This window comes from Chiloscyllium plagiosum, unplaced genomic scaffold (genome assembly GCF_037043375.1).
Source record: "Chiloscyllium plagiosum isolate Xiang-an unplaced genomic scaffold, Cpla_swu_hap1 HiC_scaffold_13, whole genome shotgun sequence".
Classification (NCBI taxonomy): domain Eukaryota; kingdom Metazoa; phylum Chordata; class Chondrichthyes; order Orectolobiformes; family Hemiscylliidae; genus Chiloscyllium; species Chiloscyllium plagiosum.
This window is the reverse complement of record NW_028270151.1, coordinates 4,160,026-4,187,516: the sequence shown is the minus strand read 5'-3', so window position 1 is coordinate 4,187,516 and position 27,491 is coordinate 4,160,026. Positions and strand designations below refer to the sequence as shown.

The 27,491-nt window shown below is 42.3% G+C and overlaps 2 protein-coding genes across 4 annotated transcripts in view; both read left to right on the top strand.

Moving 5' to 3' along the window:
* The first annotated feature begins 835 nt into the window (after positions 1 to 835).
* On the top strand, positions 836 to 15,148 carry LOC122556233 (zinc finger protein 639-like). 2 transcript variants are annotated; one of them, XM_087993289.1, is made up of 3 exons: positions 836 to 1,038; positions 9,609 to 9,680; positions 10,338 to 15,148. In XM_087993289.1, exons 1-3 carry the CDS (start codon positions 981 to 983, stop codon positions 11,492 to 11,494), a joined length of 1,287 nt encoding a protein of 428 aa, XP_087849415.1. In that variant the 5' UTR covers positions 836 to 980; the 3' UTR covers positions 11,495 to 15,148. The 2 variants fall into 2 exon arrangements, with proteins under 2 accessions (XP_087849415.1, XP_043558767.2); XM_043702832.2 differs by having other exon boundaries at positions 837 to 1,062.
* A 4,304-nt stretch (positions 15,149 to 19,452) lies between these two features.
* rfc4 (replication factor C (activator 1) 4) overlaps positions 19,453 to 27,491 on the top strand; it is a 37,929-nt gene continuing 29,890 nt past the window's right edge. Inside the window, exons 1-4 of one of the 2 annotated variants that reach the window (XM_087993288.1) lie at positions 19,453 to 19,852; positions 21,473 to 21,551; positions 25,907 to 25,986; positions 26,665 to 26,784. In XM_087993288.1, the coding sequence (XP_087849414.1) occupies positions 19,734 to 19,852; positions 21,473 to 21,551; positions 25,907 to 25,986; positions 26,665 to 26,784 (398 nt within the window). In that variant the 5' untranslated portion in view covers positions 19,453 to 19,733. The remainder of the gene's footprint in view (positions 19,853 to 21,472; positions 21,552 to 25,906; positions 25,987 to 26,664; positions 26,785 to 27,491) is intronic. The other variant, XM_087993287.1, reaches the window with a different exon arrangement.

The window sequence follows — 27,491 nt, the reverse complement described above, 5'->3', positions numbered from 1 at the left end:
TATTGGAGTGTTGCGGTTATTGGAGTGTTGGGGGTGTTGGGGTTATTGGAGTGTGGCGGTTATTGGAGTATTGGAGTTTTGGGGTTGTTGGAGTATTGGGGGTGTTGGAGGTTTGGGGTTGTTGGAGTATTGGGGGTGTTGGAGGTGTTGGGGTTATTGGAGTATTGGGGTTATTGGAGTGTTGCGGTTATTGGAGTGTTGGGGGTGTTGGGGTTATTGGAGTGTTGCGGTTATTGGAGTGTTGGGGGTGTTGGGGTTATTGGAGTGTTGCGGTTATTGGAGTGTTGGGGGTGTTGGAGTATTGGGGTTATTGGAGTTTTGGGGGTGTTGGAGTATTGGGGGTGTTGGGGTTATTGGAGTATTGCGGTTATTGGAGTTTTGGGGGTGTTGCGGTTATTGGAGTATTGCGGTTATTGGAGTGTTGGGGTTGGCCGGGGCTGGGTTTTTCCTCTGATCGGGAAAAGCGAGACGGTCCCTGTGCGCGCGCAGCGGAAACCGGGAGCCCGCGCGCTCAGGGAGCGTCTCACAACAAGATCCGGAGCTGGGGCAGAGGGAGCAGGCCTTCAGGCCGGGACACAGGCCTCTTACTGCCGCTTCACAGGCGGCCGCAGAGACCGAGACCAGGACCAAGGGACAGTCGTCGGGAGCCGGGGCCCAGGCCCTGGGCAAAGGGACAGCCGCAGGGAGCCGGGGCCAGGCCCAGGCCCAGGCCCGGGGCAAAGGGACAGCCGCAGGGAGCCGGAGCCGGGGCCCGGGCCCGGGGCAAAGGGACAGCCGCAGGGAGCCGGGGCCAGGCCCAGGCCCAGGCCCGGGGCAAAGGGACAGCCGCAGGGAGCCGGAGCCGGGGCCCGGGCCCGGGGCAAAGGGACAGCCGCAGGGAGCCGGGGCCAGGCCCAGGCCCGGGGCAAAGGGACAGCCGCAGGGAGCCGGGGCCCAGGCCCAGGCCCGGGGACGAGGGACGGCAGCCGGGCCGGTCCGCCATGAGTGCGAATGGCCAAAGGAAGCGGAGGAAGAGTTTAAATCCCTCCCGTTACTCGGGTAATGAAGGAGGAGGCTGTGAGAGTGAGTTATACAGAAACTGGGGACGAGGAAGCAGCACCAACCAACTCAATAACCAGGATACACCTCACTAACCATAACACCGTGTAAATAACCAGGATACACCTCACTAACCATAACACCGTGTAAATAACCAGGATACAGCTTCACTAACCATCAACACTGTATAAATAACCAGGATACACCTCACTAACCATATACACCGTGTAAATAACCAGGATACACCTCACTAACCATAACACCGTGTAAATAACCATGATACAGCTTCACTAACCATCAACACTGTATAAATAACCAGGATACACCTCACTAACCATATACACCGTGTAAATAACCAGGATACACCTCACTAACCATAACACCGTGTAAATAACCATGATACAGCTTCACGAACCATCAACACTGTATAAATAACCAGGATACACCTTCACTAATCATAAACACCGTGTAAATAACCAGGATACACCTCACTAACCATAAATACCGTGTAAATAACCAGGATACAGCTTCACTAACCATATACACCATGTAAATAACCAGGATACAACTCACTAACCATAACATAGTGTAAATAACCAGGATACAGCTTCACTAATCATCAAGACTGTATAAATAACCAGGATACACCTTCACTAATCGTAAACACTGTGTAAATAACCAGGATACAGCTTCACTAACTGTAACATTGTGTAAATAACCAGAATACAGCTTCACTAACCATAAACACTGTAAATAACGAGGATACAGCTTCACTAACTGTAACATTGTGTAAATAACCAGAATACAGCTTCACTAACCATAAACACTGTAAATAACGAGGATACAGCTTCACTAACTGTAACACTATGTAAATAACCAGGGTACAGCTTCACTAACAATTACAATGTGTAAATAACCAAAATACTGCTTAATTAACAATAACACTGTAAATAGGATACCGACTAAATAACTATAACATTGTCTCAATAACTCCAGCTCTGTCTAAACTATAAAACTGTAAATAACTAGGAAGACTGTGCAAGTAAGCATAGTGCTGTCTACAGTAACTATACTGTACCACCTACTTGTGGAACGTTTCAGAGAACACCTCTGGGACACCCGGACCAACCAACCCAACCACCCCGTAGCCCAACACTTTAACTCTCCCTCCCACTCCACCAAGGACATGCAGGTCCTTGGACTCCTCCATCACCAGACCATGGCAACACGACGGTTGGAGGAAGAGCGCCTCATCTTCTGCCTGGGAACCCTCCAACCACAAGGGATGAACTCAGATTTCTCCAGTTTCCTCATTTCCCCTCCCCCCACCTTGTCTCAGTCGAATCCCTCGAACTCATCACCATCTTCCTGACCTCTCCGCCCCCACCTCACTCCGGCCTATTACCCTCACCTTGACCTCCCTCCACCTATCGCATTTCCAAAGCCCCTCCCCAAAGTCCCTCCTCCCTGCCTTTTATCTTAGCCTGCTGGACACACTTTCCTCATTCCTGAAGAAGGGCTTATGCCCGAAATGTTGATTCTCCTGTTCCTTGGATGCTGCCTGACCTGCTGCGCTTTTCCAGCAATACAGTTTCAGCTCTGATCTCCAGCATCTGCAGCCCTCACTTTCTCTCTACAGTAACTATAACCCTGTATATAGCCAAAACACTGTGTAAATAACTGGGCAGCAAGGTAATTCAGGAAAAATAATGATATTAACATTTTCAGTGTGGTACTTTATTGTGTTTTCAAGTAGATGATTGAATTGTTGTGTTCAAGTCTGCTGTTAGGATTGTTTTCATTTTTATTTGTCATTGGGGTAACTTAAGAGCTTTCCCACTGTTAAAACTGTGTAATGGTTTGTGGGAAAGGAGATGGAGTTGTAAAGTCAACATAAGATTCACAGTTCAATGTCAGTGTCTGCGGAATGTTCAATTGGTGTCGTGTGTGAGCTTTGTAGCATATTGTGGCGGCGATGACTTTGGCCTTATTGAATTATGCCTTGACGACTTTGGATGTCAGAGAAGTCTGTTAGTGCTGGTGTACTAAAATACTTGGGAGAGCTTTCAAAAGTTGATTTGGGGGTGGATATTTGCAGGTAAAGGGACGGCTGAAAAATGGGAAGCTTTCGAAATGAGAAAGCGACAGTGCACAGACAGTATGTTTCTGTTAGGGTGCAGGGCTTGTAGGCGTAGGGGATGCTGGATAACTAGAGAAATTGAGGTTTTGGTTGAGAAAATGAAGGAAGCAGCTGTCAGGTAAATACAGCAGAGATCGAGTGAATCCCTAGAAGAGCATAAAGGCAGTAAGAGTATACTTGAGAGAACTCACGAGAGCAAAAGGGACATGAGACTGCTTTGGCAAATAGAGTTAAGGAGAATCCAAAGGAATTTTTTAGATATATTAAGGACAAAAGAGTAACTGGGGATTGAATAGGGTGCGTAAAGAGTATCAAGATAATTATGTGTGTAACAGTAGAAGATGGGGGCAATACTAAATGAATATTTTGCAACAGTGTTTACTGTGGAGAAGGATATGGAAGGTAAAAAATGTGGGAAAATAAATAACAACATCTTAAAAGATGTCCATATTACCTAGGAGGAGTTGCTGAATTTCTTAAAACACATAAAGGTGGATAAATCCCCGCGACCTGATCAGGTGTACCCTAGAATTCTGAGGGAAGCTAGGGAAGTGATTGCTGGGCCCCTTGCTGAGATATTTATCTCATTGATAGTCACAGGTGAGGTGCCGGAAGACTGGAGGTTGCTTAACGTGGTGCCACTATTTAAGAAAGGTAGTTAGGAAAAGCCAGGGAACTATAGACTGATGATCCTGACATTGGTGGTGGTCAAGTTGTTGGAAGGGATCCTGAGGAATAGGATTTACATGTATTTGGAAAGGCAAAGACTGATTAGGGATAGTCAATAAGGTTTAGTGCATAGGAAATAGTGTCTCTCAAACTTGAGTTTTTTGAAGTAGTAACGAAAAGGATTGATGAAGGCAGAATGGTGGATGTGATCTGTATGGACTTCAGTAAGACGTTTGACAAGGTTCCTCATGGTAGACTGGTTAGCAAGGTTAGATCTCATGGAATACTGGGAGAACTAGCCGTTTGTATATAGAAGTGGGTCGAAGGTAGAAGTCCAAGAATGGTGGTGGAGGGTTGCTTTTCAAAATGGAGGCCAGTGACCAGTGGTATGCCACAAGGATCAGAACTGGATCCACAGCTTTTCGTCATTTATATACATGATTTGGATCTGAACATAGGAGGTATGGTTGGTAAGTTTGCGGATGACACCAAAATTCGAGGTGTAGTGGACAGTGAAGAAGGTTACCTTAGTGCAACAGGATTTTGATTAGATGGGTTGAGGAGTGGAAGATGGAGTTTAATTTAAATAAATGTGAGGTGCTGCATTTTGGAAAGGCAAATCAGGGCAGGGCTTATACATTTAGTATTAAGGTCCTGGGGAATGTTGCTAAACAAAGAGATCTTGGAGTGCAGGTTCATAGTTCCTTGAAAGTAGAGTCGCAGGTAGACAGGATATTGAAGGCGGCATTTGGTATGCTTATCTTTATTGGTCAGAGCATTGAGTATAGGAATTGGGAGATCATGTTGCGGCTGTACAGGACATTAGTTAGGCCACTTTTAGAAATATGCATTCAATTCTGTTCTTCCTATCGGAAAGATGTTGTGAAACGTGAAAGGGTTCAGAAAAGATTTACAAGGATGTTGCAAGTGTTGGAGGGTTTGAGCTATAGGGATAGTCTGGTAGTGTGGCCGAACGGTCTAAGGCGCTGGATTCAGGCTCCCGTCTCTAAGGAGGCGTGAGTTCGAATCCCGTCGCTGCCATTCCTGAGAGTCACAGGTTGCATTTCAGTGTGTTATTGAGAAACAAACTTGTAAGGAGCTGTCTTACAAGTTATCTGTAAGAATAATAGGGTGGTTATGGTAGGGGATTTTAATTTTCCAAACATCAATGGGACTGCCATAGTGTTAAAGGTTTAGATGGAGAGGAATTTGTTAAGTGTTAAGACAATTTTCTGATTCAGCATGTGGGTGTACCTACTAGAGAAGGTGCAAAACTTGACCTACTCTTGGGAAATAAGGCAGGGCAGGTGACTGAGGTGTCAGTGGGGGTGCACTTTGGGGCCAGTGACCATAATTCTAAATAATTTTAAAATAGTGATGGAAAAGGATAGACCAGATCTAAAAGTTGAAGTTCTAAATCAGAGAAAGGCCAATTTTGATGGTATTAGGCAAGAACTTTCGAAAGCTGATTGGAGACAAATGTTCGCAGGTAAAGGGATGGCTAGAAAATGGGAAGCCTTCAGAAATGAGATAACAAAAATCCAGAGAAAGTATATTCCTGTCAGGGTGAAAGAGAAGGCTGGTAGGTATAGGGAATGCTGGATGACTAAAGAAATTGAGGGTTTGGTTAAGAAAAAGAAGGAAGCATATGTAAGTTAGAGACAGAATAGATCGAGTGAATTCTTAGAGTATAAAGAAAGTAGGAGTATACTTAAGAGGGAAATCAGGTGGGCAAAACGGGGACATGAGATAGCTTTGGCAAATAAAATTAAGGAGAATCCAAAGGGTTTTTACAAATATATTAAGGACAAAAGGGTAACTAGGGAGAGAATAGGGCCCCTCAAAGATCAGCAAGGCAGCCTTTGTGTGGAGCCACAGAAAATGGGGGAGATACTAAAATGAATATTTTGCATCAGTATTTACTGTGGAAAAGGATATGGAAGATATAGACTGTAGGGAAACAGATGGTGACATCTTGCAAAATGTCTGGATTACAGAGGAGGAAGCGCTGGATGTCTTCAAACGGTTAAAAGTGGATAAATCCCCAGGACCTGATCAGGTGTATCTGAGAACTCTGTGGGAATCTAGAGAAGTGATTACTGGGCCTCTTGCTGAGATATTTGTATCATCGATAGTTACAGGTAAGGTGCCGGAAGACTGGAGGTTGGCAAACGTGGTGCCACTGTTTAAGAAGGGCAGTAAAGACAAGCCAGGGAACTATAGACTGGTAAGCCTGACCTCAGTGGTGGGCAAGTTGTTGGAGGGAATCCTGAGGGACAGGATGTACATGTATTTGGAAAGGCAAGGACTGATTCGGGATAGTCAACGTGGCTTTGTGCATGGTAAATCATGTCTCACAAACTTGATTGAGTTTTTTGAAAAAGTAACAGAGAACATTGATGGGGGCAGAGCAGTAGATGTGATCTGTATGGACTTCAGTAAAGCGTTCGACAAGGTTCCACATGGGAGACTGATTAGCAAGGTTAGATCTAACGGAATACAGGAAGAACTGGCAATTTTGATACAGAACTGACTCAAAGGTAGAAGACAGAGGGTGGTGGTGGTGGAGGGTTGTTTTTCAGACTGGAGGCCTGTGACCAGTGGAGTGCTACAAGGATCTGTGCTGGGCCCTCTACTTTTTGTTATTTACATAAATGATTTGTATGCGAGCATAAGAGGTACATTTAGTAAGTTTGTAGATGACGCCAAAATTGGAGGTGTAGTGGACAAAATTGGAGGTGTAGGGTTACCTCAGATTACAACAGGATGTGGACCAGGTGGGCCAATGGGCTGAGAAGTGGCAGATGGAGTTTAATTTAGATAAATGTGAGGTGCTGCATTTTGGGAAAGCAAATCTTAGCAGGACTTATACACTTAATGGTAAGGTCCTAGGGAGTGTTGCTGAACAAAGAGACCTTGGAGTGCAGGTTCATTGCTCCTTGAAAGTGGAGTCGCAGGTAGATAAGATAGTGAAGAAGGCATTTGGTATGCTTTCCTTTATTGGTCAGAGTATTGAGTACAGGAGTTGGGAGGTCATGTTGCGGCTGTACAGGACATTGGTTAGGTCACTGTTAGAATATTGCATGCAATTCTGGTCTCCTTCCTATCAAAAAGATGTTGTGAAACTTGAAAGGGTTCAGAAAAGATTTACAAGGATGTTACCAGGGTTGGAGGACCTGAGCTACAGGGAGAGGCTGAACAGGCTGGGGCTGTTTTCCCTGGAGCGTTGGAGGCTGAGGGGTGACCTTATAGAGGATTACAAAATTATGAGGGGCATGGATACGATAAATAGACAAAGTCTTTTCCCTGGGGTCGGGGAGTCCAGAACTAGAGGGCATAGGTTTACTGTGAGAGGGGAAAGATATAAAAGAGACCTAGGGGGCAACTTTTTCACGCAGAGGGTGGAACGTGTATGGGATGAGGTGCCAGAGGAAGTGGTGGAGGCTGGTACAATTGCAACATTTAAGAGTCATTTGGATGGGTATATGAATAGGAAGGGTTTAGAGGGATATGGGCCAGGTGCTGGCAAGTGGGACTAGATTGGGTTGGGATATCTGGTCTGCATGGATGGGTTGGACCGAAGGGTCTGTTTCCATGCTGTACATCTCTATGACTCTGAGAGGCTGAACAGGTTGGGGCTGTTTTCCCTGGAGCATCGGAGGCTGAGGGTGACTTTATAGAGGTTTATAAAATCATGAGGGGCATAGATAGGGTGAATAGACAAGGTATTTTCCCTGGAGTGAAGGAGTCCAGAACTAGGGTGCATGGGTTTAGGGTGAGAGGGGAAAGATTTAAAAGGGACCTAAGGGGCAACGTTTTCACACAGAGGGTGGTGCATGTATGGAATGAGCTGCCAGAGGAAGTAGTGGAGACTGGTACAATTGCGATATTTAAAAGGCATCTTGGTGGGTATATGAATAGGAAGGGTTTAGAGGGTTATGGGTCAAATGCTGGCACATGGGACTAGATTAATTTAGAGTATCTGGTTGTCATGGTCGAGTTGGACCAAAGGGTCTGTTTCTGTGCTGTACATCTCTATGACTCTATAACTGCTGGGAGGGAGAGCTGGGTGTCACCATCACAGTTGGTAAGCTGGACTCCATGACATGATGTGATAACGCGTCAGTGACATGTGTGACATGTCAATGAGATCTACAGGGAGTGCGCAGCATAGATAAAGATGGGGCCAAAAGCGAATCCTCTATCTCCCAGGCTATGATATAGAGTGTGAGAGATGGATTTCATGAATGAAATTATAATGAAAAAGGCAAAAAGAAGGGAATAACCTACAGTACATAGTACACTTCATGATTTCCTAATGTTCCCAAGCACTTTACAATATAGTCTAATCACTTATAATGTCAGAAGGTAAATGTATTAGCCAATTTCTCACAATTTTTCATCATTAGCGCAGTAAAATGCCCTCGGATGCTTTGTCAAAATGGTATCAAACCATTTTAAACTGAGACACAGGAGGACAGACGACCAAAAACCTTGACCCATGAGAGATTTTCCTCCTCTTCAAAATGTCTCTCCTTCTGGAAGTGTCAGATTGGGTCACTTTTTTGTTTCAGCAAGTAACTCTGATACTGGGGAATAAAACGAGACAAAAATGAGGACTGCAGATGCTGGAGATTAGAGTCGAGTGTGTGGTGTTGGAAAAGCACAGCAGGTCAGGCAGCATCCGAGGAGCAGGAAAATTGACATTTCGGGCAAAAACCCCGGAATAAAAGTAGAATTAAGAGTACAAGCCAATCAGCTACGAGCCTGTTTGTACAAGTTGTTTGGTCTACTCCAAGTTCTTCTGATCATTGTTATAAATTGTTATTATTGTTCTCTTTTCTTAATCCTTTCAGATTCACCTAGTTCTGCCAGTTCTGAGTGTACATCCCTCTATTGTTGCTCTTGCGTCTCCAGCATACCTACTCAGTTTGTAACAATCTGCCCAAGTCAAAGTCAGAACTGACTCCAATGACTTGAGCATAAAATAGGCTAAAGTATTGGAGGAATGCTGTACTGTCAGGGTAACATTTTTGGATGAGACATGGGGATTGGGAGTAGGCTGTTGAGGGATTAGTTGCATTGGCAGCAGTTCAGAAAGGGTTAATAAGATTTCCAGAGATGGGGTGTTTGTCTCATGAAGGAGATTGAGCTGTTGAGGCCTATACTCTGGAGTTTAGGAGAATGAGAGGAGATCTAATTGTGGTACATAAAGTGTGAAAGCGGATTGACAAAGTAGACTTGGAAAGGGTGGTCCCTTGTGTGTGGGCAATCTTGAATGAGTGGTCATAGTTTTAGGGTAAGGAGTGGCAGATTTCACCAGGGATAAGGAGGAATTACTTCTCTAAGGGTCATGAATCTGTGGAATTCACTCCCCCAGAGTGCAGTGGATGCCAGGGCACTGAGTAAGATTAAGGAGGTGATAGATGTTTAATTAGTAACGGGTTGAAGGGTTATTGAGAGTGGTCATGAAAACAAAGTTGAGGGTGGCTGGTACAATTACAACATTTAAAAGGCATCTGGATGGGTATATGAATAGGAAGGGATTAGAGGGATATGGGCCAAATGCTATCAAAGGGACTAGATTAGGTTAGGATATCTGGTCGGCATGGATGAGTTGGATTGAAGGAACTGCTTCCGTGCTATACATCTCTATGACTCTAAGATCAGTCATGGTTGTATTAAATGGTTGAGAAGGCTCAAGGGACTGAAGGGTCTCCTCCTGCTCCTCATTCTCATGTTGTTATGTTGCCTTTTATAGGGTCTGATTCCACAGTTGAAGACAAAGAAGTAAAAAGTCCTGAACACTGTAACAGTTCAAGCGATTCACAAGGTAATTTTTCTTTTTAGTAATGAATTCTCATATCTGTAAATATTACCTTGTAATATCTATTTACTGAGATGAAAATGATGTATTGACTCATTAATTTGTTTCTTGAAGGTTGCTAGCCTGAGTGTGATTTTCTTTATTAATGACAAAATCAAAACTTGTATCTTAACTGCAACCATTTGATAAGATTAGTTGGTTGTAATACTGATGGGGCTGTCCTACAGACTAGAAGAAATTAAGACAACTCTGCTTTATTTTCTTTATTTACTGTTATTTTGCTTTATTTGCTCTCCTATCTTTTCTCAACAATTTTCTCATTGTACTTTAAAGCAGTGAATTGTGCTTGAGTACAGGTTTCAGGTGGTAGCAGCTTTCTGGGTCTTAACCAAGTGACTATTCTTTATCTGAGTATCTGGACAGTGAGGGCTAGATTTTCATCTTGCTGCCCAAGTTCAGAACCATCTGTCTAGAACGACAACCTGTTATCAAAATTTTAATTTCTTATCTTTGACCCATTCCCTTGTGACTAGGCTATGGCATTTGCCATGGGGATATGCTAGAAAATTGTGTTTTCACACACTTGGGAAGGAGAAAATATGGTGGTTTCCAAGAATGTCTTAAACGTGTCAGTGCACTCTATAAATTCGCTTTTTTTTTCAGACCTTTGCATGGCCTTGAGACCAATATACTCTGTTTTGAAAGGAACTAGCAAGAAGCAAAGTGAATTTGATAACTGGAGTCCTTTAAATCACCAAGTGAACAGACTTAACACACATCATCCTGAACATGGAGTTTCAACGAACAATAAACACCAAGAAAATGCAAACGAACGTTCAGTTGGTGATAGTTTGGAAAATCGGGCCAAATCCCCTTGCTCAACGGTTCTTTATCAGCATAAGTGGCCTCTTCGAAAACCATCTTGTGATGGGCTGTATAGCTGTGAGCATTGTGACTTCAACAGCAAGTACCCGTCAGAGCTGAAGCAGCATGTTATTCTCAGGCACACAAACACTCTGCCGAACATCTGTCCAGTTTGTAAACATGAATTTCTAACGTACGATCTACTTCATAAGCACATGCAGATCCATGAAACAGAAGAGCCAAATGCTTGCCAGTTGTGTAGCTACAGTGCAGAAAACCCGAAGGAGCTGGAGTTACACGTGGCGGATGTCCACAGCACTGGGTATCTGTACTGGTGTGAACAATGCAACATCCACTTCTGCAGTACCAGTGAGCTGCATCTTCACTTGCAACAGCATGATGGCGATGAACAGTACCTCTGCCAGTTCTGTGAGTATGGCACAGATGATGCTGCTGAGCTACATAGCCATGTCCTTGCCGAACATGCATACAGCCTCATGGAGATGAATGACAGCTCCGAAGATGGACTTCAGGGACCTGCAGGCTTCTTAAGTAAAGTGAGCTTTGACCGGGAGAGAAATTTCTTTATCTGTCAGTCCTGCGGCTACAGGAGCCGGTTGTACGGCAATGTAAACCGGCATGTGGCAATTGAGCATGCCCGTTTTTTTCCATACGTGTGTGATGATTGTGGGAAGGGATTTTGCAACACAGCCGAATATAACAAACATTTGAACTTGCACTCTTCTCAGGAGATATACTTGTGTCAGTACTGTGATTATTCTACTGAGCAAATTGCAAACCTCCGATCCCATATCGACATAAGCCACGCTGCAGCGCTTCCATACAAATGCGAGATGTGTATGTTGAGGTTTGCAAATGATGGTGATCTTATGTGGCATCTTGCTAAACACAAACAGAATAATGAGCTGCTATGGTATCAGGGATATGATTATTAAACATAATTTTAAACTTTGTTTCTGTGGCTGTGTCTTGTAGAATTCCACGAGTGTGAAACTACATTGTTTTTTGATTATTTGGAAGATGTTCCTGTGGAAGAATGCCATGTAAGTCCTCACAAGCCTATCTGTCTGACTATAGAGAATCCAAAGTGGCTTAACTGAGTGTGTGAAGCGTTTTCTGTTGCTGTTCTATTTCGCCGATTGTAGCACTGTGTGTGATGGCTGAGAACCAAGCAAGAAAGCATTCCAAGTTCCAACCTGTCCCAAACATCAATATTTTAAAGTAGAATGTAAACCATGACTATAAATGGGGGAACTGTAACAGCACAGTCTGTGCCCTGGTACCTGAAAAGTTAAAACAGCAAAAGGTAGACCTTCCCATTTGGGTGTTATCTGAGATCTGTGCACAAATTGTTTCCAAAATTGAAACTAGGTTTCCCTCATGCTCCCCCTCTTCACTACCGCCTCTCTAAGTTTCTAAACTGTCTTATTTAGCTAATGTTTTAAAAACTTTTTTAAAAATTTTACTTTAAGATCGGTCCTTGATTTATGAATAATAATCTTGTGCAACATGATCCATACAGCCAACATGGATATATCACAAATGCTTAGAAAGTGAATTAATGTCTAGTTCACCACCTGTGAGTAAGCAGCTTTGCAAATAACTAATTACCTTTAAAACAATTGCATTTGGTATTTATAATGGTTTGCAGAATTCAGTTTCTTAGTAAGTTTAAAATTTTACACTCAAAGCTTTTGAAACATGTTTGTCAGCACCTGGCACCCAAAGAGCTTTCTTAAATTTAAAAGTCTCCATGAATTTTGCAAATTAATACTATTAATGGAAACTTAATTCAATCTGCAGATGTGTCAGATTTGTAACAGGGTCAGCTTCCACCACAATGCTTTTCAAACTAGCACAGAAGATAGCAGGAATTTAGTTTAGATCTGGATTTTTTTTTTGAGTTTTCTAACTGATTTCCAGAGAATTTCCAGTGAAAGGCCATTTGGTTGCACGGTGCCAGAAACTACAGACTCCTTGGCTAAAAATCTTTTTTTTTCCTCAAGATTATTTTCTAATCATAATTTTTGCAATGGCATGCTGGCGTTTTACAAGTCATGGTTGTTGCAAGAGGACCCAAGATAACAGGAGAGAGAGGAGAATCTTCTGCATTTCTAAACAGATCATTGAGGTAATATTGGCTGCATGTGTTGTCCACAGACTAGGCTATCCTAACCAAACTGGGTGTTGGGACAAGAATAAATTTAGCAAAATTACAGAGCTAAATTAAATTTGAATGCATCTCAGCAAAGGATAAATGTCTCATGATGGGGATTCAAAGAAAACCTTACTGCGGAAAACAATCCACAGATCAACAATGCTGTGCTTTTTTTCCAGACTTTCTTACATTAAAGATGATTTAATAATGGACCAATGGCTTGCAATGTTTCTTGTAGGTGTACAAAGAGATGCACTTGTACCTATACAAGTGTACATTATATAAATATAAAATTATGCTTTCTTAACACAATTCCACTATGTCAGAGTGCCCTTCAAGGTTGGATGGATGTGATAGTAATGTATATACACAGAAGATGGTTCATATATTCAGAGTGTCTATAGTGATTTCGTGGATATCACCTGAGCACTGAAATCAGATTTACTGACATTTTATAGTTCACTGACTGTTATTTAGTATTTATTTTGAAGGCATCTTATCCATGGGTATGGTGCAGTATGACGGATCTCTTACCAGCTTTCTTGAAAGTGGTTTGGGCAAAGTATCACTCCTTTCTTTATAATGTATATCAATATAATTACGTAGGCTATGTAGAGCTGATTGTGCTGAAGATCGTGTCAATGTTATGGAATAAGTGACATCAATTTTGAAAATTAAAATAAACTTTGTCAGCTCAGTTGGAAATTATGGTTATCTTGTTTTATTATAGTCAGTGCGTTTGTGTTCTTAAATATGCAAAAACTCATATTTGGATTCTTGTTCGGCTTCTTGGAAAAGTATCTTAATAATTAGCCTTGTGCATTAAAAACTGCTTAATATACACAGTTATACATTTGAATTGAACAGAATGATGCCTACTTATAAGTCATACTTGCTAAACTGCAATATTACATTGTGGGACAGTTCCACAATGGCTTTTCTTCTATATCCAAAAGTGCTCTTACATACAATTGACCGTTTCTTTTCCAAATGTATACCACTTTTATTTTAAATGCGGAAGTGCTTTTACACAACTGAAAAGCTTTCCTACCACCAAATCACAGGGACCTGTTTTGTTTTTAACTATCGACTGCCACCATTAAATCATCCATTTGGCCAAAGGATCCCATCATGCCTTTGAGAATATTGTTTTCGTTGGGAAAACCTGGGATTAAGTCCGAGGTCGATCACCTATTTTTATGCAAGCTACAGGATGTTTTGGAACAGCCTTATCCAGCTCTTTGTCGGCATATATTCATTGCACAAGCAGACTCAGCATCTAATTGGCATTCTGTCAAAGAGGTCATAGAGTGGCTGGAATCAAAGATTACAGGAGAAACCAGGAAAATGGGGTTGAAAAACCAATCAGCCATGATTGAATGGTGGAGCAGACTCAATGGGCTAAATGACCTGATTTCTGCTCCTATGTCTTGTGGTCTTATAATAGAACATGGATAGCTGCTCTTTTAAGATTGAGAGAGTAGGCTTGAGGCTATCACAGGATACAACCAGGAGAAACTAATTGTCATTAATACTGACATCATCTAACTTGATAACCACAAAGTTCAAGCAAACATTTAATCCACGCATTTTAACTTTTTACATAATGCATTGCAGAATATCAATCCAAGCCACTTTCAGAGATTTCAAACCTATCATAGTTTTCACATTTTAAACCTGGTTTGATTGGTCATCCATTGTGTTTTTTCACAAAGGATAAAGTATTTATATTTAAAGGGGAATGAAATATTCAAAGCTGATATTCAACTGTTAATAAGACCCACAAAGAAGTGCAGTGTGTTGTTTTATAATACATTAGTATCTTTTGGTTGGGGTAAAAAGATGCAGCAAATTCTATGCTGGCAAGAAGTCTGTGTACCTTGCCCCAACTCTGAATTTCAGATTTTAATGTGTGCATGTTACAAATGTAATTTTATATTGCCAAATATAATTGTTTGAAAATATGCCAATCTGTTAAATGTATCATGAAGAAATTATGTAACATTTCACACATGCAGGTATTTAGTGAAACCTTCACGTAAGTTCCTGTAGAATCCTATTTATCTTTGTGGGAGTCAAAAATAGTGTTTAAAGTTATTTTTGAAGTATTTGATAATGCAACGCTTAGGATAATTTCTACATGCAACGTGGCTTGTCACAGTTTCTCGATGTTTGACAAATAATTTTGTATTTGCTTATTTTTGTATGCCTCTGATTTTGATGGAATTCTCAACTTTTGTTAAATAGAGAATACATTTGCATTCTTGTAACATTGCACAACACTGTACAAAAGTGACGTACAGCAAGTGATGGACTGTATTCTGGGAGTATTTTCAGACATTTGAATAATGAGAAGAAATAATGCTGTACTTATGGGAACTAGTGCTATATTGTAAGATAATAGTATTAAAATGTAATTTTTGCACTTTGACATGATTCTTTGTTTTCATTACTATCAACTTCAAAAGTTCTGGTTAGAAATTGCAAAATAAAAAGCAAGTTTCAAAGATAACTTGATCAGAGTTCATGATCATAAATCAGTAATTCTTGTTAGAAATGCAGGAGTGTATGTGTGTTAGGTTGCTATTAGACTCTGCGGTGATTTTCCCACGGGTAACGTAACCAACTGGCAATTGTGGTTAAGATTTCAATGTGATGATGGGTACCACTGGGGTCTCTATCCCTGTACTCCAGCAAGGAGCTAACATCAGAATAAGTGGTGAGGGAGAAAAGTCCTGAAGTAAGAACATGAGGAGCCAGAGAGTAATGGAAAATGAGTTTAGGTTTGTGTTTCTATACATTGGGTTGAGGAGAGTGGTTCATTTCAGTCTAATAATTTTTTTTTGCACAGCGTGACAGTGAAAGTGTGGACATCCTTGGTGGAAGTCTGACTGAGAGGCTGAAGTTGTTACAGATCTTCTGACCTATTCGGTGTTCTGCACATTGGATAACCAAAAGATGAACAGGGTAGAATTGAAGTGATGCCAGAAGTTGAGAAATTAATCCATCTTGTTTTTTTTAAAAAATATCTATGAATTGTGCTAAGGGATGGGCATGTAAGTGGTATTTAAAAATAAAATAGTTTCTTCCATTACAGGTGTGCTGCAGTCAACAGTAGCATTCTTGGCTGTAACCATTATCATTCAGTCAAAATTTGGATATCAAATTTGAGACCTAGTAGTCAATATAATTGATCCATACGGTTCTCTGAGTGGCAAATTATTTTTAATCATTGAAGAGGCAAAACTTTTAAATGTGAAAAAATTGCTGCAGCTTCTTCAATATTAACTAAACAAAAACAAATGTGTTATAATTCTTAACCTGGTAGAATCATTGACATTACGATCTAACCACCAATAATTTGATGTCCAGCATCTTTTAAGATTGTCATCAGCTGTTCCTCCTTTCAATATGACATCTACTTGGGCACAAGTTTCTGTTGTAATTCTTCACATGATTGAATAGGCTTAACTTCAACCCCAAATCTTTGGATACTGATTAACCAGTCCCATGAGATGGTGGGATGCAGATTGTAGGATTTATTTCCTTTTTATTGTCTGATACTGCTCTGCCTCATTGTTAAGGGATTTGAACTGAAAGTGTGATGCAACTTAGTTGATAAGTTGCCATTTTAAATGATTGGAAACCAACCAGTTCCTCCAAGTCGTCAATGTCAATACTGCTGCACTTCAAGTAGAGCATTGGTGTGACTTTGCAGTATTTCCTTGTCCTCCCCTGCAATGTTAGCTACTTGAGTGTTGATAAACAGCACCTGATTTGGGTGATGTCATTTAGCCATATAGATGGTGGCCAGTTTACTGTAACAAAGACAGAAGGTATTGGAGAAACTCAGCAGGTCTGGCAGCATCTGGGGAGAGAAAGCAGGTTATTATTTTGAGTCTAGTGACCATTCTTCAGAATTGATAGTAGCTAGGAAAATAGGCATAGGGGCTGAAGGTTGGGGGGTGGGGGTTGGACATAGTGTGTGGAAAGGCAGTTGGACAGAGGGATGGATTATAGTATGTCGAAGAACAGGAAAATCTGATAATGGGGACCATAAGTAGGTGAAGATTGGTTGTGATGAAAGCAACCCGAGTGATGACAGAGTCTGGTGTATGGGGTTTGGAGTCAGGACATGGGAGAAAGTGTTCAGGCCCTAAAGTTATTGAATTTGATATCAAATTTGAAGGCTGCAGGTTCCTCAAGTGGAAAATGAGGTGGTGTTCTTCCAGTTTGCACTGTGTTTCGGTGGAAAATGCAGCAGGCTTGACATGGAGATGTTGACCAGAGAACCAGGTGTTGAGGTGCCAGGCAACTGGAAGCTGTCCATTTTTGTGGACAGAATTTAACTGTTCTGCAAAGCAGTCTCCCAGTCCGTTTCATCTTCCCAATATCGAGGAGACCTCACTGTGAAGCAGAAGTAAATCATTGCTTCACCTGGAAAGTGTGTCTGGAGCTTTTGACAGTGAGGATGTAAACAGGCGAGTTTTAGATTTTCTGTGGTTGTATGGGAAGGTGCCTTGCGATATGGGGAGGTGTTGGAAATGGACCAGTTTATTAAACTAATCATCCAATTTATTGTAGCTAGATTTTTCCTGAATGCTAGTCGAACTGGCATTGAGATGTTTGTTAGGTCCTTGCATTAAATCTGGATGATGCAGTGGAAGAATTGCTGTTAGGGTTTTCTAGCTCTTATTTTGCAGGTCCAAGGTCCAGGGGATGATGACAACTGCTCTGTGAACCCCCCGGGACTTTAGTTGACTTGTGGAGATCTTTGATGTCAAATACTTGTTGGTGTAGTGCATCTTCTGAGTGTGTCTGTCAGCATGTATGGGTGTTGGAATGTACAATGATCAGGTTTGGATTGATACAAGTCTTGGTCACGTTCAAGGACAAGTCTGATTGTTTTGAAGACAAAATTGAAGAGATTGAGAATGGCTTGCAAATTCATAATGGATTAGTCTCCAATGGTCAGTTTAGTTTTAAGTAGTAAAAAGGATCTTTTAAAACTAAAGCAATGGTCTGCATTTTAAATGTAAATATAATGCTGAATTGTATTGGAACAGCTCTTTTGCTAACTTGTGGCCTACTTGAACCAACTGTTTGACCGCTATGATCCAGAAACCTAAACAATAAGCTTGCAATTGCAACAGTTACACTATGCGTAGTCAAATTTTGAGAATAAATTTTTAAACTCTAGTTTTAAAAGCACCTTGTTTGTTTATTGCCATGATGATCTGGAGTTAGTTTAGTTGTGCAGCTAAAGCCATGTTAGCTGCTATGAGATGCATGCCCCCACCTTTGTTCATTGTTACATGGAGGCTGAAACACATGGAATAATTCCACCTAATGTTACCTTCCCTAACCATCTCTATAAATTGTATTGTTCTTCAACACGTGGCTTCTCTCCCTTTTGTGCCTTGAGCTATCATTTTGGAAATTTCACAAATTCCATTCTGCATGGAGGGACTACTAGTACAGGTTCCTCCTGCAGACTATTACATGACTTTGCCCAAGGCCTCTGACTAAATACACCATCCTGAAATGTCCTGCAAGAGGCATGTTTGAATGTATGGGACTCCCACTCCATGTGAGTACCTGTGTTGGGTAGTTCTCCAAAGAGCAGTCACAGTGGTTGTTATTTTGAACCGTTGTATGGATACCCAGGCCTTGTATCCAGCTTGCACTCAGAGGGAAACATTTTTCCACATTAAGTTGTACGTGGTTGTAGCTCTTTCCTTATTTAAATTACGTTTAATTAACATTGTAGTTCAATGTCTGATTTTATAAAATCTGCAGATTTTGAATATGTGCCCTAACCAAGATCTGGGTCAGAGTGGCATGGTCTGATGAAACAAATAATAACCATACATTAATAATAATTTTTTTTAAAAGCAATATTCTGCAACACTGCAGTGAGGCTAGGCCTTGCATTCTGTTTTGAAACATCTCAGCCACGGCTGCAGGGAGAAAGACAGAGGGGCAACCCTTAGAACCTGAACCCTAAAGACTATGTTTGAAGTGTTCACTGTTTCTCTCTCACTGCAGAATACTGAGTTCCTCCAGCCCTTTCTTTGTTGGTTTCGGATATCCAGCAGCTTTTATTTGAAAACAGGATCAGGTATAGGCCATTTGGCCCTTTCAGCCTGCTCCACCATGGCTTATCATCCAGCTCAGTCCTGTCTGCTTTCTAGCAGGAACTATATAGAGCACCTTCTGGAGGACAGCCAAAGCCCAAAGATAGGTGAGAGAATGGGGGGGGGGGGGGGGGGTGAGAGAATGGGGGGGGGGGGGGGGGGGTGAGAGAATGGGGGGGGGGGGGGGGGGGTGAGAGAATGGGGGGGGGGGGGGGTGAGAGAATGGGGGGGGTGAGAGAATGGGGGGGGGGGTGAGAGAATGGGGGGGGGGTGAGAGAATGGGGGGGGGGGGTGAGAGAATGGGGGGGGGGGGTGAGAGAATGGGGGGGGGGGTGAGAGAATGGGGGGGGTGAGAGAATGGGGGGGGGGTGAGAGAATGGGGGGGGGGAGAGATTGGGGGAGGGGGAGAGATTGGGGGAGGGGGGGGAATGGGGAGAATGGGTGAGGTGATTGGGGGAAGGGGGGAGGAATAGGAGATTGGGGCGATTTGGGAGTGTGGGGGAAGGGAATGTTTGTGTCGGAGCCGGTTTCCAGCCGGACCTATTTGTCCGGGATACCGCCCGGAAGAGGAAATATGATCAGCGCCACAGGAGCCGTTGGCGGGAGTTTTAGCGGCGTCTTGGAACAGAGCGCCCAGAGACAGACAGACAGACACACACGGTGTGGCAGTGCGGAGGGTCGGGGTGGATGTGCGAGGGGGAGGCAGTGTGTCTGTGAACACAGCGGGGCGGCTCCAGCTCAGATTCCCGCACTCAGTGTGTCCGCGGGTGAACACTCCCCCCTCACTCTCCGTCCTCTCTGAATCACTTTCATTCCCCCCCCCCCCCCAAAATATCCTCAATACGTTTAATATTTGCAATTTGTATTGGAAGGTGGAAAATGCAAGCTTTTTTAAAAGGACCTGGAGTAAACAGCTCAAAACCAGCGAAAGAAAAAGCTGCAGCAGGAACCAGTGGAGAGAACAAAAAGCAAAAACCAGTTCCATGGGTGGAGAAATAGTAAGAAACTAACTCCAGATGATGCTTTGTGTAGTGCCATGTGTCCTTTTCTCTCAGGATTATCTGGGTGATTAGAAATGCTGGCTGTGTTTCTGAGTCTGTAATCAATCAATTGTTATAGTTTGAGGTGATTGTCTTTTTTTTTGTCCATGAGAGAGAGTCAGAGGTGAACCTTCCCCTGCTTGTAGAGATCTTAAAAGCACAGTTCTTAGCTGTTATCTAGTCTCCTAAAATATGCCAAGTACTAAACCATTGGAAATCTTTTGCTTCAGGACCGTAATAAAGGCTCTCATGGTATTTCTCTCTTTTTCACTTGCCCCTCTCTTGGGTCACATGCTGCTGTAGGTCAGAAAGTTGGAGCTGTGGGGGGGTGGTTGCCAGCAGTCAGATGCCAAGCTCAAGCAGGTTCCAGAGGTGTGCACAAGAAGATCAAGGTGCTTGGTTTCTGCTCAGTAACTGGTTCTGATAGTGGTCACCATGGGAACCTGTTGTGTGAATTACGAGCGCAAGCATGCTTTGTGTCATTTTGTATTTTGTTGACATTTAGGCATCCTGCACTAAAATCAACATTTACATGTGAATGATGTGAAGTTGACATTTCATATGAGAATAATAAAAATTAGGAAATTTTGGACAAGAGTAGGTTTCAAAAATTATACTGTGAAAACCTTCATAATAGCCAATGTTATAAAATTGATTACATTAATTGTGATTGCTTTTTCAAAAACTGCATTTCATTTATATTAACACTGTCCTCTGAAATAAAATGTCTGTTCAGTATTCATAGAGTGATACAACATGGAAACAGACCCTTTGGTCCAACCATGTTCCTAAACTAAACTAGTCCCACCTGTCTGCTCTTGGCCCATATCCCTCCAAACCTTTCCTATTCATGAATTTATTCAAATATCTTTTAAATGTTGTGAGTGTATCTGCATCCATCACTTCTTCTGGCAATTCATTCCACACAAGAACCACGCTCTTTAAAAAAGTTGCCCCTGTGTCCTTTTTAAATCTTTCTCCTCTATGTTCCCTAGTTTTGAACTTCTCTACCCTAGGGAAAAGCCCCCTTGTCATTCACCTTATTTATTCCCCTCCTGATTTTATAAACTTCCATAAGGTTACCCCTCAACCTCCTACACTCAAGTGAAAAAAGTCCCAGTCTGTTTTTAAATCTCAAACCCTCCAGTCCTGGTAAATCTTTTCTGAACCCGCTCTAGTTGTAATATAACAGGGTGATCAGAACTGCACACAGTATTGCAGAAGATACTTCACCAACATCCTGTACACCCACAAAATGATATCCCAAAGATCTGAGCAATTCCTTAGCCTCTTAAATATGAGTTGCCCTCGCACTCAATTCTGTGGGTTTCTCCGAAGGATAGTGGAAGCTTCTCATCAGGTAAAGTGAGTAAAGAAGGAATGCTGAGACATGACTGATTGCTTCGCACCTGAAAAGAAAATATTTGTCTTTTCCTTGATTGCATCACAATGCATGAGAATTACTCATTAATTTCTTTTCGTGATTTGATAGATGGATGCAATTCGTACCAAATAAATTTGTGTGTTTGAAGTGAGATTCTGCTCGAGTCTGTCTTCTTACTTGTCTTTTGCCTGCAGCCGTCCAAAATGTGTCTCCGAAGTGGCCTTTCAGGAGGAGGTTGTGGCTGTGCTAAAAAAGTCACTCGAAGGAGCAGATGTGAGTGTCCAGTCTACTGCAAATACTTAATTCCCAGCTCAGTACCTTTTCAAATAGATGTATCACGATTTTAAAAAAATATTCCTGCTCCTCTTCCTAAACTGCAGTTCTTTCAGAATTAAATTGTGAAATCTGTGAGGAAACTAAATGTAATATCTCCAGTTTGCAGATGACACAAAGGGTTGGAGGGGAGCGGTAAGGAGGATGTGGTGATGCTTTACTGTGATGTGGACAGGCTGAGTGACTGGGTAAATGTATGGCAGATGCAGTATAATGTGCACAAATGTGAGGTTATCTACTTTGATAACAAAAACATGAAAGTAGGTTATCATCTGATTGGTGATACATTGAGAAAGTGGGAGATATAATGAGACTTTGTTCACCAATCACTGAAGGTAAGCATCTAGGACCGACAGGTGGTGAAGAAGATAAATGGTATGTCGGCCTTCATAGTGAGAGGATTCGACCAGGGATATCTTGCTGCAATTGGATGGGGCATTGGTGAAACTGCACAAAACTGCAGTTTTGGTCTCCTTATCTGTGGAAGGATGTTCTCTCGATGGAAGGAAAGTTTCCCAGACTAATTCCTAGAATGGCAGGTCTGACTATGAGGAGAGACTTGATTGGTTAGGACAGTATTCACTGGAGTTTAGAAGAATGAGAGGGGTATCTCGTGGAAATCTATAAAATTCTAACTAGACAGAATAAATTCAGGAAAGATGTTTCTGTTGATTGGAATCCAGAACCAGATCTCGGTCAAAGCAGCATTTCCTCTAATTTTCTTCATGGTTGTGTAGACCTCTCGCGTCTGTACACAGCTGTGACTCGTGGAACCAGAGGTCGGTGCTGAAATCAACCTGACAATCCAGTCTCCCAGTATTCCGTGAGATCTAACCTTGCTAATCAGTCTCCCATGGGGAACATTGTCGTTTGCCTTACTGAAGTCCATATAGATCACATCTACCGCTCTGCCCTCATCAATCCTCTTTGTTACCTCCTCAAACAACTCAATCAAGTTTGTGAGACATGATTTCCCACGCACAAAGCCATATTGACTAGCCCTAACCAGTCCTTGCCTTTCCAAATACATGTACGTCCTGTACCTCAGGAATCCCTCCAACAACTTGCCCACCACTGAGGTCAGGCTCACCGGTGTATAGTTCCCTGGCTTGTCGTTACCACTCTCCTTATACAGTGGCACCACGTTTGCCAACCTCCAGTCTTCCGGCACCTTACCTGTGACTATCGATGATACAAATATCTCAGCAAGAGGCCCGAGCAATTGCTTCTCTAGCTTCCCACAGAGTTCTAGGGTATAGCTAATCAGGTCCTGGGGATTTATCCACTTTTATGCGTTTCAAGACACCCAGCACTTCCTCCTCTGTAATCTGGACATTTTGCAAGATGTCACCAACTATTTCCCTGCAGTCTACATCTTCGGAATATTGTGTGCAGTTCTGGTCTCCTTCCTATCGGAAAGATGTTGTGAAATTTGAAAGGGTTCGGAAAAGATTTACAAGGATGTTGCTAGGGTTGGAGGATTTGAGCTACAGGGAGAGGCTGAGCAGGCTGGGGCTGTTTTCCCTGGAGTGTCAGAGGCTGAGGGGTGACCTTATAGAGGTTTCTAAAATTATGAGGGACATGGATAGGATAAATAGGCAAAGTCTTTTCCCTGGGGTCGGGGAGTCCAGAACTGGAGGGCATAAGTTTAGGGTGAGAGGGGAAAGATATAAAAGAGACCTAAGGGGTAACTTTTTCTCACACAGGATGGTACGTGTATGGAACAAACTGCCAGAGGAAGTGGTGGAGGCTGGTACAATTACAACATTTAAGAGGCATTTGGCTGGATATATGAATAGGAAGGGTTTGGAGGGATATGGGCCGGGTGCTGGCAGGTGGGACTAGATTGGGTTGAGATGTCTGGTTGGAATGGACAGGTTGGACAGAAGTGTCTGTTTCCATGCTGTGCATCTCTATGACTGTATGTGCAGGTTAGGTGAATTGGCCATGCTAAATTGCCCATAGTGTAGGTTAGGGGTGCGTAGGTTAGTTGCATTAGTTGGGGTAAATATAGGATAACAAAGTAGGGATTGGGTCTCGTGGGTTACTCTTTGGAGGGTCGGTGTGGATTTGTTGGGCTGAAGGGCCTGTTTCCACACTATAGGGATTCTAATTGCTGTGTGCGGAACTTTGGAATGACTGAGCACACTCAGCTGAATGGAACATGGAATTTAAGGATAGAGGGTAGGCCACTTCGGACTGAGGTGAGGAGAAATGTATTCACCCAGAGAGTGGGGAGCCTGCAAAATTCACTATCATGGAAAGTGTTGGAGGCTAAAACATTTTCAAGAAGGAGTTGGATAGACCTCATAGGGCTGAAGTGATCATATGGTACAAGGCAAAAACAGAACAGGGTACGGAGTTGGATATCAAATGATGGAACAGAAGGGCTGCATGGCTTACTCCTCCTGTTTTCGATGTTTGAAGAATCTTTTCCTGGCAGACCTTCTATTCCTATTTCCATTCAAAAAAACTACACGGAAGAATATGTGACACACCAACAAACCTAATTATTGAGACCTCACCTTCAATGCAATCTGTCTAATCTGTTCTATTTTTTCTTTTCAGTGACTTTGCTTTCCCAGTGTCAGTGCTAAGTGTTTTTTTTTCTGTTTGTGATGCACAGTTTGTAATGCATCCAATATTTGTCAGATTTAAATAGTCATTTTTAACGTGAGAGATTAACCACCACTATTCACCAGTTGGGGTGGAGGGTATGTATCGGCGCAATGCATCAATGCTCACTGACTGTCTGCATGACCTCCATCACTGGCTAGTGAACAGGTAGCATGAATCGTGGCTGATTTTCCCTCCCAGCACAGAGGCACCTAGAGACCACTTGTAACTCCATTAGTGACCAGATATCTTCAGTTTAATGCACTCAGTGTAGGACAGAGGCAACCACAGACCAAACTGTTCTGAACATTCTGCTGGACAAAGTTACCAAACGGATAGTTTGATTGTGTAAAATTCAGGATATTTATACCTCTTCTGTCTGAGCTGAGATTATCCTGTAATTGTAAGTGCTTGCAGAGAAGACATTGTTTTATCCTATCACAGCTTGAAGAAGAAAAAATATGTTCTAATAAATGGCACCAAAATTGGAGGTGTAGTGGACAGCGAAGAAAGTCACCTCAGATTACAACAGGATCTGGACCAGATAGGCCAATGGGCTGAGAAGTGGCAGATGGAGTTTAATTCAGATAAATGCGAGGAGCTGCATTTTGGGAAAGCAAATCTTAGCAGGACTTATACACTTAATGGTAAGGTCCTAGGGAGTGTTGCTGAACAAAGAGACCTTGGAATGCGGGTTCATTGCTCCTTGAAAGTGGAGTCGCAGGTAGATAGGATAGTGAAGAAGGCATTTGGTGTGCTTTCCTTTATTGGTCAGCGTGTTGAGTACAGGAGTTGGGAGGTCATGTTGCGGCTGTACAGGACATTGGTTAGGCCACTGTTGGAATATTGCGTGCAATTCTGGTCTCCTTCCTATTGGAAAGATGTTGTGAAACTTGAAAGGGTTCAGAAAAGATTTACAAGGATGTTGCCAGGGTTGGAGGATCTGAGCTACAGGGAGAGGCTGAACAGGCTGGGGCTGTTTTCCCAGGAGCGTTGGAGGCTGAGGGGTGACCTTATAGAGGTTTGCAAAATTATGAGGGGCATGGATAGGATAAATAGGCAAAGTCTTTTCCCTGGTATCGGGGAGTTCAGAACCAGAGGGCATAGGTTTAGGGTGAGAGGGAAAAGATATAAAAGAGACCTTTTCATGCAGAAGGTGGTGCATGTATGGAATGAGCTGCCAGAGGAAGTGCTGGAGGCTGGTACAATTGCAACATTTGAGAGGCATTTGGCTGGGTATATGAATAGGAAAGGTTTGGAGGGATATGGGACAGGTGCTGGCAGGTGGGACTAGATTGGGTTGGGATATCTGGTCGGCATGGACGGGTTGGACCAAACGGTCTGTTTCCGTGCTGTACATCTCTATGACTCTAAGACTACTGTTTTACAATTGGAGCACAGAGAAAATGGAAATTCTTTTCTGGGGGTAGTAAGAATTATTAAATATTTTCGACGCAAAGGTCAATAGATTCTCATTAGGTAATAAAGTCAAAAATTATTGGGGTCAAAGGAAACCTGCAGTTTGAAGCAGGCAGCTGTGATCTTGTTGAATGGGGGAACAGGTTTGCAGAATTGATTGGCTTACCTCTCTTAAATCATCTGTTTGTAACTTAGTGTCTAGTTTAAGTGAAGATATTCCTGTAGATTTATTTTGCAAATGCTTTTGCTTTCTTTTGCAGCTTCCTAACTTGCTTTTTTATGGACCTCCAGGCACAGGGAAAACTTCCACAATACTTGCTGCAGCAAGAGAACTCTTTGGGTAAGTTAGCATGATCCTGTTTCAAAAAACAATCGATTTCAAGTTGGATTCAGCTAAAAGGAAGCAGTTTTCAAATGTCTTGTGCCACAATTATTACCACCTCTAAATTACCCTAACCATCAATATACTGGAGTTAGGAGGGTTGGCTCCCTATTGAGCAGAAACCTCACTGGACCAGTTTTGTTTACACTAGCAAGAAGAGTGTCAGAGACTGGATTTTTCTTTTTACAGAGGATACCTCACCTCCTGAATTCCAAAAGCCTTTCCATTGTACAAGTCAGGGCCTGTCAAGACAAGTGTAGCTCCAATAATGCTCAAGATGAAGGCACCCTGAAGTACAAAGTAGCTGTTTAACTGACACCTTGTCCAACACCTTAAACTTCTGCCTCCTTCATAATTGACAACTGGTAACAGTAGTGAGAACCATCTGCAAGAAGCACTGCACCAACTTCAATACTCCTTTGACAGCTGGTTAGAAGCCCACAATATCTACAGTATTTAATGATTTATTGAAATGCACATATTCCATGGCTGCTTCCCAACAAAAAAAACTGAAATTCTTTAAAAACATTGAAGATCTGATTCTTCAAAACTTTGTAAACTGTTGGAAATGCGTAGCCTTAGAATGTGGCTTATTTGACCTGATATACTGACATTAATTCTGTGCAACATTTGCAGCCCAGATCTTTACCGGAAGAGAATTCTTGAGCTAAATGCCTCCGATGAACGTGGTATCCAGGTTGTTCGAGAAAAAGTGAAAACTTTTGCACAATTGACTGTAGCTGGCTCTCGCTCAGAGTAAGTAGCAACCTTTCTGTGAGAGTTAGAGTTATTGTGAAATGTTATTGTAAATTATTTTATTTCAGGTTGGAACAGAACAAAATCACGCATTTTTTATTTGTTTACTAAAGCCTAATGACTGGAGAGAATGTAGAAGGCAGAAACAAGTAATTTGGACAACTGGACTATGCCAGTCTGAGTTCCACAGTAGCCCTCTCCCACCTGACATTGTCTAACCATGAATTTGCTATTGTGGTAGTAAGGCTCATAGTATATTCTTCTTATTGTTGTTTGTCAACTTGAGGTCTAAAGTGGCGAAATTAGTAAAGCTAAAGCATTATTTATATTTATTTATTTATGTGTTTTGTGTGTTAAAGGAGGGGGGAGAAAGCAATTCTTTTAGTTTCATTTTTGTGTTTCCAGGTTTTGTGAGTCATTACACCTTCAGCTGATCATCCACAGTCTCAAGGATCGTTAGAAAAATTACAGCAAACTTTAAAGATCATGATAGTTTATTCTCAGGAATTTGATTAGGATAAAGGAGTTTCTTTTTACTGTTTTCCATTAGGGTTGTCCCTCATAAGTCCACAGGATTCAGTCCTTTTGAATTGATGTACGGGCATGAGGTGAGAGGACCCCTTACATTATTTTCCGGAACATTATAAATCAGTGCTCAGAAACTGTGTATGTCAAGTTTCCAAGAAAAATTAACCAGAACATGCGAG